The following is an 18852-nucleotide window of genomic DNA, read 5'->3' on the forward strand; positions in this document are numbered from 1 at the left end:
GTGGCACCAGTGACCAGTGCCTCCTTTTCCAACTTGGCTCCAAGTTTCTGAAACATGCCCCTGGCTGACCCATCACACTGCCAGCCCAGCAGCCTGCTGACTCTGTCCTCTGTTCCACCTATAACTATCAGCGCTTGGTTTTTGGTCCACTTATCTATTTCATCAATTCCAACACATAGCTCCTGCCCTCTCGCCCACTTTTAATATTTCAGAATCAGGACACGTCTTACCGTCAAAATTGTTTGACAGATGAGAGTTGTGAGATATTTGTCACTACCTACCCCTTGTACCAAACTTGCAGACTAGGTGTCAGCAGCTCGGAGGACCCCAGAGATACCTGTCCCAAATGACTGTGGGACAAAGGGTATCGGAGTTGACTCCAACCAAGGAATCAAAAGTATGTGATGCCAAAACCGGTGTGGCTCAGTGGATAGAGCATCGGCCTGCGGACTGAAAGGTCCCAGGTTCGATTCTGGTCAAGGGCATGTACGTTTGTTGCGGGCACATCCCCGGTGGGGGGTGTGCAGGAGGCGGATGGTCAATGTTTCTCATCGACGTTTCTGGCTCTCTATCTCTCTCCCTTCCTCTCTGTGTAAAATCAATAAAAATATTTTTTTTTTTAAAAAAAGGACATCCTGTATGATTACCTTTCAGTGGCAAGGAGGGGGCATGAGTTGGCGACTGGGGTGCTAGGAATGTTCCTTTTCTTCCCCTTGGTAGTAGTTACATAGGTTTGTTCACTTTGTACAAATTATTTGAACTACACAAGATTTGTGCACTTCTCCGTATGTATAATTCAATAAAAATTTTAAAATGAAAAGTGTTAATATTAATAAGCAGGCTGGTTCTGTCTCATTGGGAAGGCAGTTTATGAGCACAGCATCATGGCTTTCCGTTCTTGCAGGGTCCTTTTAAGAAATGCTGTAGCTGAAACTGGTTTGGCTCAGTGGACAGAGCGTCGGTCTGCGAATTGAAAGGTCCCAGGTTCGATTCTGGTCCATGGTTGCGGGCACATCCCCAGTAGGGGTGTGCAGGAAGCAGCTGGTCGATGTTTCTCTCTCATCAATGTTTCTAACTCTCTATCCCTCTCTCTTCCTCTCTGTGAAAAATCAATAAAATATATTTTTTTTTAAAGAAGAAAGAAATGCTATGTCACTGAATAATAGATACTCTATGTGCTCAGAACCAGCGAGCAGTCATACAGCGTTCCTCTCACAGACAGAAACCAAGGAGTGGACGGAGGGGCTGCAGCCACTTGCCATCTGAACTAAAGACTTTGCAAAATGTTCCCCTTGCCTGCCAGACGCTTCTGGCTCCGGCTGATCTCCCTTTAAGGACCAGAGGGAGTTATGTTTCCACCAGGGGGCACAATATGACTTCTCTAAATCAGGAGCTGAGCTTTGCATTCTACATCCACTGGGCCAGAAAGTAAAAACGGGGTACTACTATCGGCTGGGGTGCTTGATGCTAATTGATAAGGGGTAACAGGACTGCTATTACCCAGTGGGGAAAGATATATAAATGAAACCCAGGGGGTTTTCTTAATATTACATTCAGTTAATTGGAAACAGGCTCCTGGTTATTTCCAACATTCCCACTGAAGACAAATGAAAAATCAGAGAACGCGAACAACAACAAAAAAATCTGAAAAGCATTGCAAAGCTAATACTATAGTGAAGAATCACTGGGCCAACATTTAGGAGGCTCAAACCCAGAGAGGTAAGCCCAGAATTCAAAACAATTTTTATTCTGGAGACATTTACCGATCTGGAAGATATAACGGTGAAACTGAGCTGTTGTTTGGCCGTCTTTGGCGGGGAAGGCCAAAAATCAAAACCCAGAGCCTGCCCAAGGCAGGAAGACCGATACTCCACCAGACACGCACTTTAAGGAGGGACCCCTACTTGCATGAACATGCAGCCCAGAATCATACCACCTGGGTGGTCCAGGGACGCCCAAGCCTTGAACTTGGATTCAGCTGGACCCATCCTTACCGTGCCCCTTGTTACCTGGCAGAGGCAAGCATATTTAGTAGCAAGCACTGTCCTTTCTGAAGGAATGTACCTTCGCCCGAGGCTTCAAATTACTTCTAAACACCGTTCTTCAGATATGATATCAGTCCGTAGTCAAAGGTAATCAGGCACACAGAGAAATAAGAAACCCTGCACAGGAACTGACACGCACATCAGAAAACATAAACCGACCCACAAAGGTTTAAGATTCCGGACTTACCTGATAATGGCCGTAAACTAACACGGCTTACTGTGTTTAAGGTAAAGACAAGCATGTAAATATCTGCCGGGAACAAGTCCCGATTAATAAGTGCCCCAGGTCTGGCTTAGAATCACGCGTGATCATCCTCAGGTGCCCCGACACCACCGGACCCCTCGCCCCAGGCATTTCCGATCAACTCTTTTTCTCACAGTGCTCAACACTTGAGAATCAGCTTCCTTGCTTACAAACTTAGTACCTTTCTCCTCCTAGAACATCAGCTTCAGGAGGGCAGGGACCATGTCTGTCCGGGGTCCCCGCACCTGGAGCACCCCAAGTTCACTGCAGGTGCTCCACAGACAGCACTGGTAGCAGTGCCGGGTCCCTCCCAGTCCCAGGCCCTCTAAATCAGGGAACATCTCCCGAAGCCAGGAACTGGGGTGTCCCCATTCCCCACCACCACCACCCCACCCTCACCCCCCACAGGGTCAGCCCAGGTTGCAGACCCGCCTGTCTTCAGGGACAAGGGTACGGGGAGCACAACTATGAGCAGCAGCAGGTTTTATTGCGACCAGAACCCTTGGTCATGTGGAAAGGGGTGGGGCAGAGGGGCATCCGGTCCTGGAGGCCATGCTTCTCGCCCAGGACATGACACCAAAGGTCTGCGTCCTCCTCTGCCCTGCCCCCCAGCCAGGGCATCCGAGGGGGCCGGGAAGAAGGGAGGGGAAAGGGGAGTTGGTTTCCGCAGCGTCCACCCCAGAGGTCTGAGGAGGGAGGAGCGGTTGGTCGTGGGGGCCCAGGTGGCCGACATGCTCAGGGCCCGTTGGGCTGAGTCCAGCACGTGTCCTTGTGGGCTTCATGGGAACGCAGTGAGCTGTACTCTGTCCCGGAGAGAGGGGGAAGGGAGGCCAACACAGGCTCAACGTGAGAACTCTCTGGCTTGGGATCCCGACTCGTAGGCCCGGACCATGTCCCCCCGCTTCCCGGCGTTCACCCCAGCCCAGGTTCCAGGCCGGCTCGCCCCGGTCCTATGTGGGGACCCGCAGGTCCTGGTCCATGATCTGGAGCACGTCGTCCAGGATGGACGGCCCCAGGTCCACGTGCAGGGAGAGCAGGGAGCTGGCGTGGGACAGGAAGGGCTCCTCAGCCCCCGACTCAGGGGTCAGCCCGTTGGGGGCGGAGCCGGCCTCTGGAATCCGCCACATGTCCACACCCCCCGCCTCCTGCGGGGACGGCTGCGGGGACGGCTGCGGGGTCTCCAGGTGCAGGCGCGGGGGCTTGGGGGGGGCCTGGGCCGTGGGCAGGGTGAGGGCCTGGGGCCCGCCGATGACGGGGAGGGAGATGGCGTTCTTGAGCAGCGGGGACGGCCCCGCGGGGAGCCCCTGCCCGCACAGGGCGGCGGGGGCGAACTGGAAGGGGAGGGCGAAGCTGCCGTCCTCCTCGGGCCCCTCGACGGCAGTCCCCGGGAGGAGGTGGAACTTGCCCTGCAGGAAGGAGATGTCCCCGAACACGTCGCCGCCCCCGCCGCTGCCGATGTGGATGGTGTGGCGGAAGTCCCCCAGCGGCGGGCTGATCATGTCCGAGGACAGCAGGTCCCGGAGCTTCTCCTTCTTGCCCTTGCGGCTGCCTCGCTTCAGGTAGATGGGCGCCTTGGTGGACATGGCGACCTCACCACGGGCCTGGCTCCGAGGCTGGAGGCCGTCCGATCGCCGAGCCCGCGGGCTCCGGCTGCCCCTCTCGCCACTCACCCGGACACACCCCAGCCGGAGGGTGGTTTTCAGGCACCAGAACCCTGCCGAGGGCAGGGAGCAGGGGGCGGGCGTGGGCACAGGGTCGGCCCACGGAATTAGAAAAAGAGAGACGAATGTTGCTGAAGTCAGGAAGTCACACTGTCCCCAAAGGGTGGAGCACTCCGGAGCTGGCAGCAGGAAGGTGATCGTAGGCAGCTGTGCTCCCCGGGCTGGCCCCTGGGAGTGTCTCCCTGGTCCGGGCAGAGGAGCTGAAAGAAACACAAGTCAGGGACGGAGGGACAAGCGGCAGCGGGAGCAGTGTCAGCCCCGGAGCCCGCATGCAGGGCCCTGCAGGAGGGAGATCGCTCAGTCCTAGGCCCGCTGCACCCGAGGGCCCAGGTCACCAATGCCAAGCCGCTCTCTTACAGGAGGGGAAACTGGGGCCCCAGAACCTGAATGACAGCCCGAAGTCCCATACAAAGTCCCAGCTCTGGCCCTGGCCGGGTTTGCTCAGTGGTTAGAGTGTCAGCGCAGACTGAAGGTTCGATTCCTGGTCAAGGGCACGTACCTCGGTTGTCTATGCAGGAAGCAACCAATTAATGTGTCTCTCTCACATCGATGTTTCTCTCCCCCCCCACCCCTTCCCTTCTATTCTCTCGAAAAATCAATAGGAAAATATCCTCGGGTGAGGATTTTAAAAGAGTCCTGGCTCTGTGTCTTGCCCTGGGTCCCTGGCTCTGCTCATCACCATGGCCCAGGCGCTCACTCCTGCACATCAATGCCGTCCCAGGAAATGGCAGGCAGGTGCCAAACTGCCTGGGGCTCCCATAGTCTGGTCTCAGTTCCCTACCTGGCAGAGGACAGAGATCATGTAACCCCTCTCACCCACCCAGGCCTGGCACAGGGCTGGACACAGTAGGTGTTCAGCTGGCAGAGCCTTGCAACTGAGATGCCCCTCCCCACCCTGCCCTTCATTTGGCCCAATCACATCCCACCTGGAAGTGAGGTCACCCCACAATTTCTCTTTTCTCCTCCTCCTGGTCAGGAGTTCCTAGGGCAGGGGCTGAGTCTAAGGTAGTTTCTGTCCCCCTCCCTGCCCTAGCACCTAAGGGGAAGATAGATGGGTGGGACCAGATGGGAGGGGTCTCTGTTCTTTGACTGGCATTTTGCTGAGTTCTTTGCAAATACATCTCATTTAGTTATCACAACCACCCTCCTGTCATCCCCATTTAGGAACTGGAGCTATGCCCTAGCTCCGTGATCGGCAAACTGCGGCTCTCGAGCCACATGCAGCTCTTTGGTCCCTTGAGTGTGGCTCTTCCACAAAATACCACGGCCTGGGCGAGTCTATTTTGAAGAAGTGGCGTTAGAAGTTTAAGTTTAAAAAATTTTGCTCTCAAAAGAAAGTTCAATCGTTGTACTGTTGATATTTGGCTCTGTTGACTAATAAGCTGGTTTGGCTCGGTGGATAGAGTGCCAGCTTGTGGGCCAAAGGGTCCTGGGTTGGATTCCAGTCAAGGGCATGTACCTTGGTTGCAGACTCTGGCCCAGGCCCTGGTCAGGGCACATGCAGGAAGCAACCAATCGATGTGTTTCTCTCACATCGATGTTTCTCTCTGTCTTGCCCTCTCCCATTCTCTCTAAAAGATCAATGGGAAAATATCCTCGGGTGAGGATAAAACAAAACAAACTGGAGCTCTAATATATTGGAGGAATTCCCACAAGGCACTGCAGAGGGAGAGAAGCAAAATGCAAAAATGCAGTCTAGAAGATTCCATTTATTGGAAGCCTTGACCAACTCCCCTCCCACTCCCCACATACACATGCATATGTACCTACATACAATCTGCATAGAATTTTATTCTACGTGTGAACAGAGAAGAATATGGAAGGCCAGCACTAGATGTCATATGTGCTACCCAGACTAGAAGGGCAGGATGAAATGTGCGGTCAGTGATGTGAGAGGAAAGGTGTCCTCGATAAAAATTATCTAATATTTAGCCCTGTTGCTATAAAATAAAGTATGTAGCTAAAACCGGTTTGGCTCAGCGGTAGAGCGTCGGCCTGCGGACTGAAAGGTCCCGGGTTCGATTCCGGTCAGGGGCATGTACCTTGGTTGCAGGCACATCCCCAGTTGGGGGTGTGCAAGAAGCAGCTGACCGATGACTCTCTCTCATCGATGTTTCTAACTCTGTATCTCTCTCCCTTCCTCTCTGTACAAAATCAATAAAATATATTAAAAAAATAAAATAAAATAAATAAAGTATGTAAATATGAAAGGATGGCGGTCAAAATATTGATGGTGCTTCTCTAAGGTGGTAATATTTCTGGTGACTCTGCTTTGCTTGTTCACACTTTTATAAACGCAGGTTCTTAATAAGCTTATATTACTCACGTGCATATTATTTATAAAATCAGGAAAAGAAAGCAATTTGAATGTGGGAAAAACAGACACACCCTGAAGGGGTGTCACCCTGGGGTAACAGGAAGCCTTCCGAGCACTCGCTCTGGTTCTCACGGGGAGGGAGTGGCCCTGATCCTGGACACAGATGTGGAATCCGAGCACAAAAGGCAAAGGAAGGACCGGGTCCAAGGTCACCCAGCGGGCACCCACATGGCCTCACCAGTTCCCTCTGCCCCGTCCCCAGGCCGGCAGGGTTGAGCAAGTGGGACCCAGCCAGGGAGGGGCTGAGCAGCTGGGCATCCTGGGCCGGTGAGGGGAGGACGGGTGAGGGGAGGACGAGGGGCTGGAAGGAGGAGGCAGGAAGGAGGCAGGAGGATGCCGATGTGGCAGAATCACCCCCTCAGCCCAGGCCCTCCCCGAGGAAACCCCACCCAGCACCGGACACCAGGGTCAGTCACGCTGAGCCACAGGGACCGGACATCTTGCCCCTCCCGGAGCACCTGCAGCTTCACAGGAAACAAAGGACTCAGTCCGCAGTGTGGGTTCCAGCTGAGCTTGGAAGGAGCTGGGGGGAGGAGGGGGCGGCCACGGGTGCCTCAGGTCTTAGAGTCCCCTCATTCACCCAACAGATGCCCACCGTGCCAGGCCTGGGGCGCATACTGACACACGTTCTGTCTGTCCCCTCGGCAGGCCAGGCAGGAAGTCCTGGGCGGCTTTCCCTCCCTCTTTGCTCAGGGACAGTGGGGCTGCCGGGTGGGATCGCTCAGAGCCTGGGCCAGGTCCCCCCCCCATCACACAGGGGCGCCATGACAGCCTGAGCGTTTCCACAACAAATGGGCGTCCCTGACAGCTGCCTCGCTCAGAGCCAGATGGACAGCCCAGTTCCAGATGTGGGAGAACAGGCTATCGAGGAAGGGCTGGGCCAGCATCAGCCACCCAGGGGAGAGCTGAGAACTGCAACCATCAAGCCGCAAGAATTCACATTTGGCAACCACAGACCCCGTCTCCCGCCGCCCACCGCAGCTTCCAGTTAACGCTCCCAGGCCCAGCACGGGCGGCGTCAGCACTGCCTTTTACAGAAGCAGAAGCTGAAGCTCGGACCGGCCACGCTGGGCCTCCTTCGGAGAAGGTGACCTCCCATCGCAAGGAATACCAGTCTGCTCCCTACCCCTCCCAGCCTGACCTCAACATCAGGAGACCGACCTTAAATCCATCCCCACTTAGGATTCACTCTGACTTGGGGAAAGACACCGTTCCTCTCTGGTCCTCACCTTCCCCATCCATCAAATGGGCTGACCATGAAGCCATCACCAGAGGCTGCTGGAGACCCTCCCGCTGCGCTGCAATGGAGAGCAGCAGTGTCCCTGCCCGCCGGGCCTGCTGTTCAGCAAACGGCGGCAGGGCCTTCCCCAAGCACGTCTGTGATCTGGACACAGCACTCCCAACAAGATCATAAAAACAAGGGCCCCTGGCCTCAGGCGGGCACAGCCAGCGGATCCCCCTCGCAGCCTCGCAGGCCTGGGGGGGCGGGGAGGGCGGGGGCTGATCCCGGGGCGGCGCTGCAACCCACGGCCGCTAGGTGGCGCGCGCGCTCTGGCCTGTGGCTCCCGGAGGAGCCCGGGCGCGCGCGGGGGTCCCCGGCGCCTCCGGCCCCAGGCGGGCGCCCCCAGGAGCCTCCCGTCCGCGCGCCAGACGCGGGGGGTCTGCGGGATCTTCTTTTCTGTCTCACAACCAGACAATCGCCGGGAAAAGGGGCGATCCGGACCCCGCGCGGGTCTCCCTCTGGGAGGGTCCCCCCCGCCCCCCGCGCTTTCCGGCTGGGCGACGTCCGAGTGTCCACTCGGCGCCGGGCCAGAGCGCGGCGTGCGGCCCCCGCCCCGGGCTCCCGCGGCCCGCTCCTCCGCCCCAGCCCGGGCTCCTGCCGATCCCTCCCCGCCCTCTCCGGGCGCAGCCAGCCCGGCCCTGCCCTGCCCTGCCCAGCCCGGATCCGCTTCAGGAGGCTCGCGGCCGCGGCTAAAGATAGGAGGACACCTCCCCATCCGCTAAAAATACGACCCCCCGCCCTGGACCCGGTGCTCCCAGCCGGAGCGGTGGGACCCAGGGCGGCGGGAAGGCGCTCCGGGGCCCGGGGCGGGGTGAGGGGGCGCGGGAGGCTCAGGCGCAGGGCGGAGGGCGGATCGGGGTTCGGGTTCGGGATGCGCGGCGCCCGCAGGCAGAGGGCTCGGGTGTGGCCGCTGGGTCCGAGGCGCCGGCGGGAAGCACCGGGGAGCCCGCGGCTCCGGGGAAGGGACCTGCGCGGAGGAGGGATGGGAGCGGGAGGGACGGGGCGCCCCGGGCGGGGCTCTCGGCGGCCCCTCGGACCCGGGTCCGGCTGCAGAACCGGCGGGAGCTCACCTTCAGCGCAGGCGGCGGGCTGGGGCGGCGGCGGCTCTGGATCTGGACGGACCCGGGGCCGATTCCGGCTGGGAACTCGCTGTGCGGACCTGGGCCCGAAGCCCCGCCCCGGGCCCGCGGAGCCAATGGCCGGCCTCCCCGGGCAGGCCCCGCCCCGCGGCCCCGCCCCCGCGGCCCCGCCCCGGCTCCCGGGCAGCTCCGCGCCTGCGGGCAGAGCGGTCCCGGGGGTCCAGGCCCGCGGGCTCCGTGGGCTCCGGCTGTGCCCGGCGGAACCTGAATGCTCAGCGCCAGGAGGGCCGAGGGCGGCAGCTGGAAGAGTGGATTCTGCGGAATTGAAAGCGCCTTTGGACCGGCGCCTTCCCTGGAGGGCTGGGTCAGGGGCGTCTGCACCAGCGAATTCAGTGGCTGCGATGGAAATGAACGGGGCCTGTTACAAACGTTCCAGGCTCCCAGGAGTTTACTGCCCCCGTAAAGAGAGGGCATCGCGGTGGGCAGCGGGGTGGCCTGGGCCAGATTTGCCGTCAGGCGGGGTGGCGTCTTCGGAGGGAGGCAGGGTGGGATCCATGCTTAGACTTGGTACAACGTTCATTCTATGTGATTCATTCGTTCACTCTTTCATTCATTCATTCGCTCACTCTTTCATTCACACGGGACCAGGAGCATTCACTGAAGGGCGGCCCTGCACGGGGCGCTGGAACCAGACGGAAAGAAACGCTCCATTTGGCCAACAAATAACTCGTTGCCGGCGGAGAGGCTCCGTGATGGAGCGCCCACCTATGAACCAGGAGGTCGTGGTCCTGTTCCCAGTGGGGGGAGGACGTGCAGGAGGCAGCCAATCAATTATTCTCTATCATCATGGATGTTTCTATCTCTCTCTTCCTCTCCTTCCTTTCTGAAATAAAACACACAAACACATTTTAAAAATCAACAACAAATACTTGAGCTTCTATGCTGGGAATTCAGTGGCCTCTGCGTGGGGACCTCTGGTCCAATGAAGTGAGATGGAGGGAACCCATGTCCCCAGGGACACCCTGACACCCTGGACAGTAATGGGGTGCGGGGACCTTGCCTTCTGGAGGGTGACAGGGTGACAGTACAGTGTGACCACGACGGTGAAAGTTTCCATCCTGTAACTGTGGGAGGGTCGTGTCCCGGTCTCCGGACCTGTGACCATGTTCTATTACAGGGCAAATAAAAATTAAGGCTGCCGATGAAATTATAGTTGCTAACCAACTGACTGAAATAGGCAGATCAGCGTGGTCCCGTGTACCAAGAGGTTGCTGGCTTGATCCCCAGTGTGAGGTGTGCAGGAAGCAGCCAATCAATGATTCTCTATCAGTCATTGATATTTCTCTCTCCCTTCCTCTCTGACATCAATAAAACATTTTTTTAAAAAGACAGTCCCTTTCTGAACCTCTTTGCCTGATACATGGGAGTTAAATGAGCCCCAGACGAGATAAGGGTTGTGTGTGTTTTGCTGCTGGAAGCACATGGCCTCTGCAGGAGAGAATGCCTTGGACACCAGGGAATAGGAGCTTGTGACTCTAACGACAAAGCCCCTGAACCCGCAGGAATGCGCCCGAGTGCAGCCCCAGCCCCTGCTCATTCACTGAGAGTCCACCATTGGGGGAGAGCTCCATCCAGAGTTAATGACAAAACAAAGCTGCAGGGATGGACGCTTAGAGCAGCAAAGACACTCACTCAAGGCCACAGAAAGCCGGAAACCAACTCCAGAGCGCTCTGGGGTCAGATGGGGGGGCGGTGGGTGGTGGGTGGTGGGTGGAGAGCAGCCTATTTGGCCACACCAGCCTGGCCCAAGCCCCTGCTCCCCTTGCTCAGGGACCAGTGAGCAGCCCAGCCTGGCTCCCAGCCAGGACCCGAAGCCAGAGGACCTGCCGCCTGCGCTCTGGGGACTGTGTTAGGGACTCCGGGATGTGACAGGTTTCCAGTTAGTGCTGGTCCCCGTGTGGCTCTGTAAACTGCTGCCATCGCCCAAGCAAGGGCCCTCACCAAGCCCGTGGCCCAGGTGTGACTTGTGCCTGCAGTGGGTTCTGCGCTTTGCAAGCGCTCAGGTGGGCGGTTGGCTCTCCCCGTTCCCAGGTGAAGTTCCACCCTCAGCTGGGGCCAGGGGAGCCCGGCAGCCCGCTGCCAGCTCCTCCTGGACCTGCTGCATGGACAGACCCTTGTGCACACACCCAGCTGCCAAGGGAGGCCTGCAATTAAGGAGCATTTATAACCAGAATCTCTTTTACTAAAATTGTTTTTTACGTAACCTCTCCGGCTGTGTGCAGGGCCCCAGTGTGGGCAGGGAGGCTGGGCCCGGAGCCAGGGGATGGCTGGGCTGTCCTGCTGTTCTGACCCAACAGACCCGGGCCAAGTGCCCCACCCATTGCCCCACCCCAGCCTGCATCGCATGCTCAGGGTCCAGTGCCTGAGCCAGGGCTGCACTGTTCTCGCTGGAAGGGCTCCTGGGTGCCCCGGGGGCGGAGGGCAGGACCCTGCAGGATGTTTGGGAGAGTTCAGAGGCGAGGAAGGCCGCTATGGCGAAATGCCCTGGACGGGGCATTCAACTTCCTGCTTCTCAGGGCAAGCCCCTCCCTGGCCCTGGGATGGGCCCAGTCCATTCTGCTCCCCGCAACCCCACAGGACCCTGTAATCACCACCCAGGGTCTGACTCAGCCTTCCTTCCCCTCCCAGACTCCTCTTCCTGGAAATCATTGCGTCAGCAGCCCAGCCCCCCAGAGGGTCCGGGAAACGGTGAAAAGCCCCCTCCCGGAAGTTAGCTGGGTGATGGCGGGACTCCAGGGAAGGGCCCGGCTGGAGCCCGCGCTCTGCCGTCCGCTCACCGGGCACCTCGCGCCCTGGGAAGCAGGTGGGGCAATGGGACAGGGGTCCGGGGCAGGCCTGGGAGGGAGGGTCACAGGGAAGGGTGCTGATCATCTTGGGGGCATCTAAGGGGTCAGTGAGAGATGCGGTCTGTAGAGCGCCTTCAGCTCCCCTCTCCCCACTCTGCTCCCCCTTCCCCGATCCCCCCAGGAAGCTCCTCCATCCCAGCCTGAGCTCAGCCTGTGAGGCTCGGTGACCCGAGCCAACCCGGCCTGGGTTAAATTTTTCTTGATTGTTTCTTGTTTCCTTCCTCCCTTGCGCTCCTGCCAACTGCAGCCCTGCCCTCCTTGCTCCCCGCCCCACCTCCCGCCCCCCAAAGATCTCTGATCCCTCGGAGGCTGGGCTTTGCCATGAGTGTCTCCTGGAGCTACCTCGGCCCTGCCTTGCACCTTTCCTTGGGAGCCGGGCGGCCTTGCTGGGGGACTTTCCTCTGGGCCTGGATTTTGGCCCCAGGCTAAGGCCATGGGGTTTTCCAGAGTGGTGACAGCTCTGTGCTGGCAGGGTCCGGCCCAGACACTTCCTCCCAGAGGCCCGGGGACACCCAGGCACACCGCTGTCCCCGGCCCCGGGGAGCAGAGGCCACGGGGCTCCTGCTCAGCACTTCCCACCCCCTCAGTGCACCCGGCCGTCACTCACCGTGAAAACTCACATTGCGTCCACCTTGTGCCCGGGCCTGTGCTGGACTAGAGAAGACACAGCGGGCCTCGGCTGGGCCCCAGGTCTCAGGAACAGGCAGCTCCCAGTGAAGCAACCAGCTCTCCGGCAGCATATCCTGTCCACGAACGGGGGCCATGCCGGTACGGGCCGGCCCTGACTCACTCTGGCCACCCGGGGCCGGCGTGGATGAGGCTGCCAGGGCCTGTGGACTGAAAGAAAACTCAGCAGAAAGCAGTGAGAAGGATTTGTTCTGCTGGCGTGGGGAAGCGGATGGAGAGTCAGGGAGCTTCAGGAGGAGGTGACATTTGAGTAGGGTCTCAGAGGGTGAGTAGGAGTCTGCCAGGCAGATAAGGAAAGGCTACTCCAGGGGGAGAGGCAGAGGCAGCAGCAGCGGCCAAGAAGAGTACAAGGAGACGCATGGCGTGAGCAGGAAACAAGAGATGTCCAGCCGAAACCGGTTTGGCTCAGTGGATAGAGCGTCGGTCTGCGGACTGAAAAGTCCTGATTTCGATTCCGGTCAAGGGCATGTACATTGGTTGTGGGCACATCCCCGGTAGGGGGTGTGCAGGAGGCAGCTGGTCGATGTCTCTCTCTCATTGATGTTTCTAGCTCTCTATCTCTCTCCCTTCCTCTCTGTAAAAAAATCAATAAAATGTATTTTTTTAAAAAGGGAAAAAAAGAGAGAGATGTCCAGAAGATATGGCCTGGGAGGGGGAAATCCAGGAGGATAGTGAGTGAGTGCTGTTTTCCTGGCCAGCCTCCATGCCTCTTACTATGGTGACGCCCCTCAATTTTCCAGAATCTACAGTCTGACTGAGCCCACCCCCAGGCTCTCAAAGTGGGCCTGAGACCCAGGCCTAGCCAACCTGAGTCATAGGAATGGTTCAGGGTTGGGCATATGACACCGATGAGTTTCAGCCTGGGACTTGTGGGAGTCTTAGGGTTACAAATGTCAAGATGCAAACCCAGGACTGCCCGTGACTGGATCTGCCACCACAAGGAAAGATCATGTCTGAGAATAAAGCCTGAACAGAGAAAAGCAGGGCCAAGAGGATGAATCTCAATAACATTGCTTGTGGCCTAGATCCAGCCATACCTGAAGCAGAATCTGCTCTATGGCCCAACACATTACAATTGTGTTCTAATCCAGTTGGAATTGGGCTTCTGTCACTCAATACTGAGAATCTTAAAGAATAATCTAAGGCAAGCAATAGTTCATGAAAACCACCGAATGCCATGGGGAGGGAATTAAGGATCTGTGTGGAGGTGAAACATAACAATTGCATGTTTTCCATTTAAATTTTTTTGACATGGTAATGATTTCACGTGGTTCAAAATTCAGAAGCCATAAGAAGCAAAAAAGTCTTTCTCTTACCCCGTCCCCAGGCACCCGTTCTCTGCCCCATAGACAAGCAGCACCACCAGTTTCTTGTAAACACTTCTAGAGACAGTCTGTGTGTGTAGGCACAGCCCCTCCAGATGTTTACACACGGGGCAATGTTTAGACAAAGAGAGCCCCCATCCTGCAGGCCCCGGCAGCATGGAGGGAAGCAGCCCCGATGTCGGGGGCAGTGGGACTCCCTGGTAGGGGCGTGGAAACCACATTTTACCGAACCTCTGCTATTCACAAGCCCTGCACCTTGCTTTTTTTCAGTTAATTTATATGTATGGCCACTCCCTGTCAGTATACAGAGTACGTCCTGGGTTTAACTTTTTAAAATAAATATATTTTCATTGATCTCAGAGAGGAAGGGAGAAAGAAACATCAATGATGAGAGGGAATCATTGATCGGCCGTCTCCCCCATGCCCTACACTGGGGATGGAGCCCACTACCCATGTGCGCTGACCAGGAATCGAACCGGGACCTCCTGGTTCATAGATGGATGCTCAACCACTGAGCCACCCTGGCCAGCCTGGGTTTCACTTTTTGATGGCTGCATAGTATTCCAGTGCACTGTAACTTACGTAAGCAGTTCTCAGCTGGTGGCCATTTAGGTGGTTCCCAGCCTCTTCCTATGGCGAGCTGGGCCACAGTTAGTCTTCTTGCTCAAATGCTGTTTCACACACGTGTGAGCATGGCTGTGGAGTAGGCTTGGAGAGGCTTGGGGGGTCAAAGGGCACATTCCGTTGTCACCTGGTCAGCTCTGTCTGTTTGTCCTTCCCGTGGGATGTGCCAAGTACCAGCCCCCCAGCAGGGACCACAGGGCCCGTTTCCCCTCAGCCTCCGCAGCCGTGGCTCTCGGCCTCTGTGATTCCTGTCAGTCTGAAAGGTAAACACCAGGCAGAGCCGGAGGAACCTCGGCGTACTGTCGGCTTGTGCCTCTCCCATGACAGGGCAGCTTGGCCATCGTGTCAGGCCTTCAGGGCCATTTGGATTTCTTTCCCATGAATTGGCTGCTTTGGAGAGGGCGGCCTGGCGAGAGGCCCAGTTGGAGGCAGGGGACCCTGTAGGAACAGCTGGTTCAGCAGAGAGAGGCAGGACTTGCCTCTGGATTGCGGTGTAAAGCCAGGGCTGTAGATAATAAAGTCAAAATATTAAAATTTGGTGACAGGCCAGAACCGTGGAGGGAGAAGGAGGGTCAGACCTAGTCTAGGGTGCTGACTTGGGTGATGAGGGTGGGCAGGGAGGAAAGGGAGATGGAGGATTCTGGGGGGGAAGATAATGCGCCACCTGCCCGTTCCCCAATTGTGATGGATCCCTCAGGCCTCAAGCCACGTCCCAGCTCCCTCTGTCCAGACAGCGGCTTCCGGCCCCCCAGCCCCGCCTGCCCACAGAGGCCCCTTCACATGCTCTTCACCTGGCCAGCGCCTGCACCCTGCAGCTCTCGGCTGTGCTGCCTCCCACTCCTGGAAGCCTTCCAGACCCCAAGTCCCCTGCGTATACCCTTGGAGAAATCTGGACCAGTCTTCTCTCTGCCATTGCCACTTGATGAATGTCCAGCCACCACTGGGCCGTCGCCACCAGTTTCCTCACAGCCTATGCCATCTAGCAGGTGCCCTGTGAATGGGCAGGATGCTGGGGACAGCAAGAAGGGGTTCTGGGAGACAAAGGTTCAGGAAGTAGAACAGCCTGGAGCCAGTGACCAGTGACCTCGCTGGGAGGCACAGACAGCAGCTCCTGTGAGCCGGCTCCCAGGCAGCGCGTTACAAACGTGACAGGATGTGGAGGGCTGGAGGGCGGGGAGTTGCATATATACATGTTCTTTTTTTATTTTTATTTTTTATTTTTTTAAATATGTTTTATTGATTTTTTTTTTTTTTTTTAACAGAGAGGAAGGGAGAGAGGGATAGAAAGCTAGAAACATCGATGAAAGAGAAACATCGACCAGCTGCCTCTTGCACACCCCCCACCGGGGATGTGCCTGCAACCAATGTACATGCCCTTGACCGGAATCGAACCTGGGACCTTTCAGTCTCCAGATCGATGCTCTATCCACTGAGCCAAACTGGTTTCGGCTACATGTTCTTTTTTTAAAAAAATACTTTTTATTTAGTTTTTACAGAGAGGAAGGGAGAGGGATAGAGAGTTAGAAACATCGATGACAGAGAGAAACATCGATCAGCTGCCTCCTGCACACTCCCTACTGGGGATGTGCCTGTAACCAGAGTACATGCCCCTGACCAGAATCGAACCTGGAACCCTTGAGTCTGCAGGCCGACACTGAGTCAAAGCGGTTAGGGCCACCTATTTTTTTCTTTCTTTTAAAGTCACCCATGCTTACGGCAAAAGATTTCAAACAGGACATGAGGATGGACATGACAAATAATTTTCTAAACTCCTGACCCCTAGCCTTTGACACCATCCCGAGGTAGCCAGTGTTAGAGAAATATCCCAAGGGGCAGGTATTGGAAGGGGACTGGCACTCTCCTGGAGGCAGAGGCCTCGGGAGAAGGCTGTCAGGATCAGGAGCGGACCTGCCTTCTAGTCCCTGACTCAGTGCGCAGCCTGCTGCCGCCTGCTTTGTCCTGGGACCCCCACTGCCTCTGCGGGCTGCGGGGCCTGGAGCCCACCTTGCCACCCTGCTTCTCCCCTTTCCCACTCCTCCAGGCTGGGCCTGCTGACGGCCCTGCAGACCTGGGAGCAGGCGGAGGAGACAGCTCGGCTGGGCCCTGAAGGCTGGGGGCTGCCGCCTGGGCTCTCAGGGAGCAGCGTGAGGGATCAGGTCAGCAGGGTCAGGGGGCAGCAGCTGTCCGAGACCTCGGAGAGGCCCCTGGGCCGGGGCAGCTGCAGAGTTCTCAGCTGTCAGGCAGGCTCTGGGCAGGGAGGAGCCGGAGGAGAAGGGAGGGTCTGGGTAGAAAAACGTGGAGCTGGCCGTGGGCCCAGTTGTGTACAAGGACAGACTGGCCCCTAGGCTCCTGGGCCCTGTTTCGTCCAGGACAGTCCCAGAGGGAGCAGGGATAGGTGTGGCCACTCAGCGACAGAAGACCACGTGTGGTGTCATTCCATGTATGTGATATGCCCCGAATAGGCAACGCCATGGACAGAACGTGGAATCGTGGTTTCCAAGGGCTGGGACTGGGGAGGAGATGGCAAGTGACTGCTAATGGGCATGGGGTTTCTCTTTGGGGTGATAAAAATACTCTAGAATTAGTGATGCTTGCATTCTGTTGTGAATATACTAAAAACCTTTGAACTGTACACATTAAAATGGTGAAGTTTGTTCTTTTAATATTTCAATAACAATTTTTAAGATGTTAAAAAATAATCTGCCCAGCTGGGGTAGCTCAGTGGTTGAGTATTGATTCAGGAACCAAAGGATCACCGGATGGACTCCAGGTCAGGGCACATGCCCAGGTTGCTGGCTCATCCCCAGGAGGGGGTGTGCAGGAGGCAGCCGAGTGATGATGTTTCTCTCTCATCAAAGTTTCTCTCTCTCTCCCTCTCCATTCCTCTCTAAAAATCAGTTAACAATTGAAAAGCTCTAACTACCCTCGTCAGCGGAGGGCTTTTGCAGTCAGCGCTCGCAGGCTGGAGGGTGAGCATCCAGGACTGTTCGCCCAGGAGTGGCTCTCGGGTGGCTCAGCTGGTGAGAGCTTCACCTCTGGGCGTGTGTCACAATGGCACAAGGCACAACCGGGACCAGGGAGATTCTACCAAGAACCTGAAGCAGGTGGGCCCCGGGAGCCCAGGCCCAGCCCAGGCTCCTCCCTTCCCCACCCCCAGCCAGAGGCCCTGAGCCCGGCCAGGTGGGAACAAGAACCCCCACGTGCAAGGGGGATGACGCTCGGACACCAGGGACTCGGCTGAAGAGGAGCCTGGCAGCTGCTGGGCACGGACTTCCTGACAAGGGAACCATCTGGCGGCAGAGGCGCACCTCCGCCAGACCTGGCCATCCTCTGCCTCACACCCTGCTTTCTTGCTTGCTTGCTTTTTTTTTTAGTTTTAAATGCCTGCTCTGACCTTCCCGGATCATTTCCAAGTCACACGACTTGTATCCAGGCAACGGCTCTCAATCCCATTCATTCCAGGCGGCTCCAGCTTTCTTCCCGGGAGGCCCTGCACTCCCCCTCCCCGCCAGGATGCAGCTCTCCTTCCCCTCTGCCGCCGCCCCCTCCCACAGGCCTCCGGGTGCTCCCGAGCCGGTTCAGGAGTTGGGGCCTCCCTGGACCTGGCCAAGTGGGGACCAAGACGTTGCCCGGCCAAGGCTTCTTCAGCAGCAGCATGAACTGCCAAGAGCCCAGGCTCCCAGGAGCCACACGGGCTCACGTGACAGGGCTTGTTTATCATGGCCGAGGGCCTGCTGCTTATCTTCTCAGGCAAGGGTTTCCCAAGGAGGGGCTGTTTTGAGCGGACACTGGGCTTGGCGGAAACAGAGGTGATGTTCTCGAACTGGGCAGCTGCAGCATGCTGTGGAAGAGGCTTGAGCTCCGAAACGCCACACCCGAGCCCAAGTCATGCTGCCCTTCGGACCAGCTGGGAGGTCCGGGCGTGGGGAATTCTGGGAGATCAGCTCCCCAAGCTGGGGCTTGTCTCCGATGCTTGTCTGCAGAGAAGGCGCCTAGGAAAGGAATGAGCACAGCAGCAGCTGCTTGTTCTCAGAGGGAGACCAGCTTTACCCGAGTCCGCACATCTGCCATCGATTCCTCCAGGGGCGGGAGCAAAGGTTGGGTGCTGACGGGTTACCTATTTATCTGACTCAAGGTACAGGCATCAGCCCCTGCTCCCTTGGCCCGGCGGCTGGGGGTGTCCTGTCTGGCTTTGGCATGTGAGGAAGGACCGCCTGCCAGTTTAGGGCAGAAACCCGCTCCACGTTCAGCCAGAGAAGCCTTTCCTGGACGCCAGAACCCCGGGCACCAGGACGTGTTGGGGATCCTGGAAGGCTGGGCTGCACGTTCTGGGCTATAGGTGGGCTCAGCCTGCCGTGCAGCTTGGCAGAGCCAGCGCCGGGAATCCAGCTGGCACGGCTCCGGGAGGCCGCCCCTCCAGATGGAGAGGTCAGGCTGGGACCACAGTGTGCATGTGAGCGGCGGGGAGGGCCAGGCACGCAGCCAGCTGCTCGCTCTGCAGCCCCGCGCCATGGCCTGGGCCTGGCACACCTCCTCAGCAGAGGCCGGGGGCCCTGGGAGCG

General features: G+C 57.5%; 1 protein-coding gene across 1 annotated transcript; it reads right to left on the reverse strand.

Moving 5' to 3' along the window:
- Positions 1–2755: 2755 nt before the first annotated feature.
- Positions 2756–8853, reverse strand: CDC42EP2 (CDC42 effector protein 2). Its single transcript, XM_036430449.2, has 2 exons — positions 8740–8853; positions 2756–4210 (listed from the first exon to the last, which is right to left on the reverse strand). Exon 2 carries the CDS (start codon positions 3870–3872, stop codon positions 3240–3242), a length of 633 nt encoding a protein of 210 aa, XP_036286342.1. The 5' UTR covers positions 3873–4210; positions 8740–8853; the 3' UTR covers positions 2756–3239.
- Positions 8854–18852: the final 9999 nt, after the last annotated feature.

This window comes from Pipistrellus kuhlii, unplaced genomic scaffold (assembly GCF_014108245.1).
Source record: "Pipistrellus kuhlii isolate mPipKuh1 unplaced genomic scaffold, mPipKuh1.p scaffold_m20_p_109, whole genome shotgun sequence".
NCBI lineage: Eukaryota > Metazoa > Chordata > Mammalia > Chiroptera > Vespertilionidae > Pipistrellus > Pipistrellus kuhlii.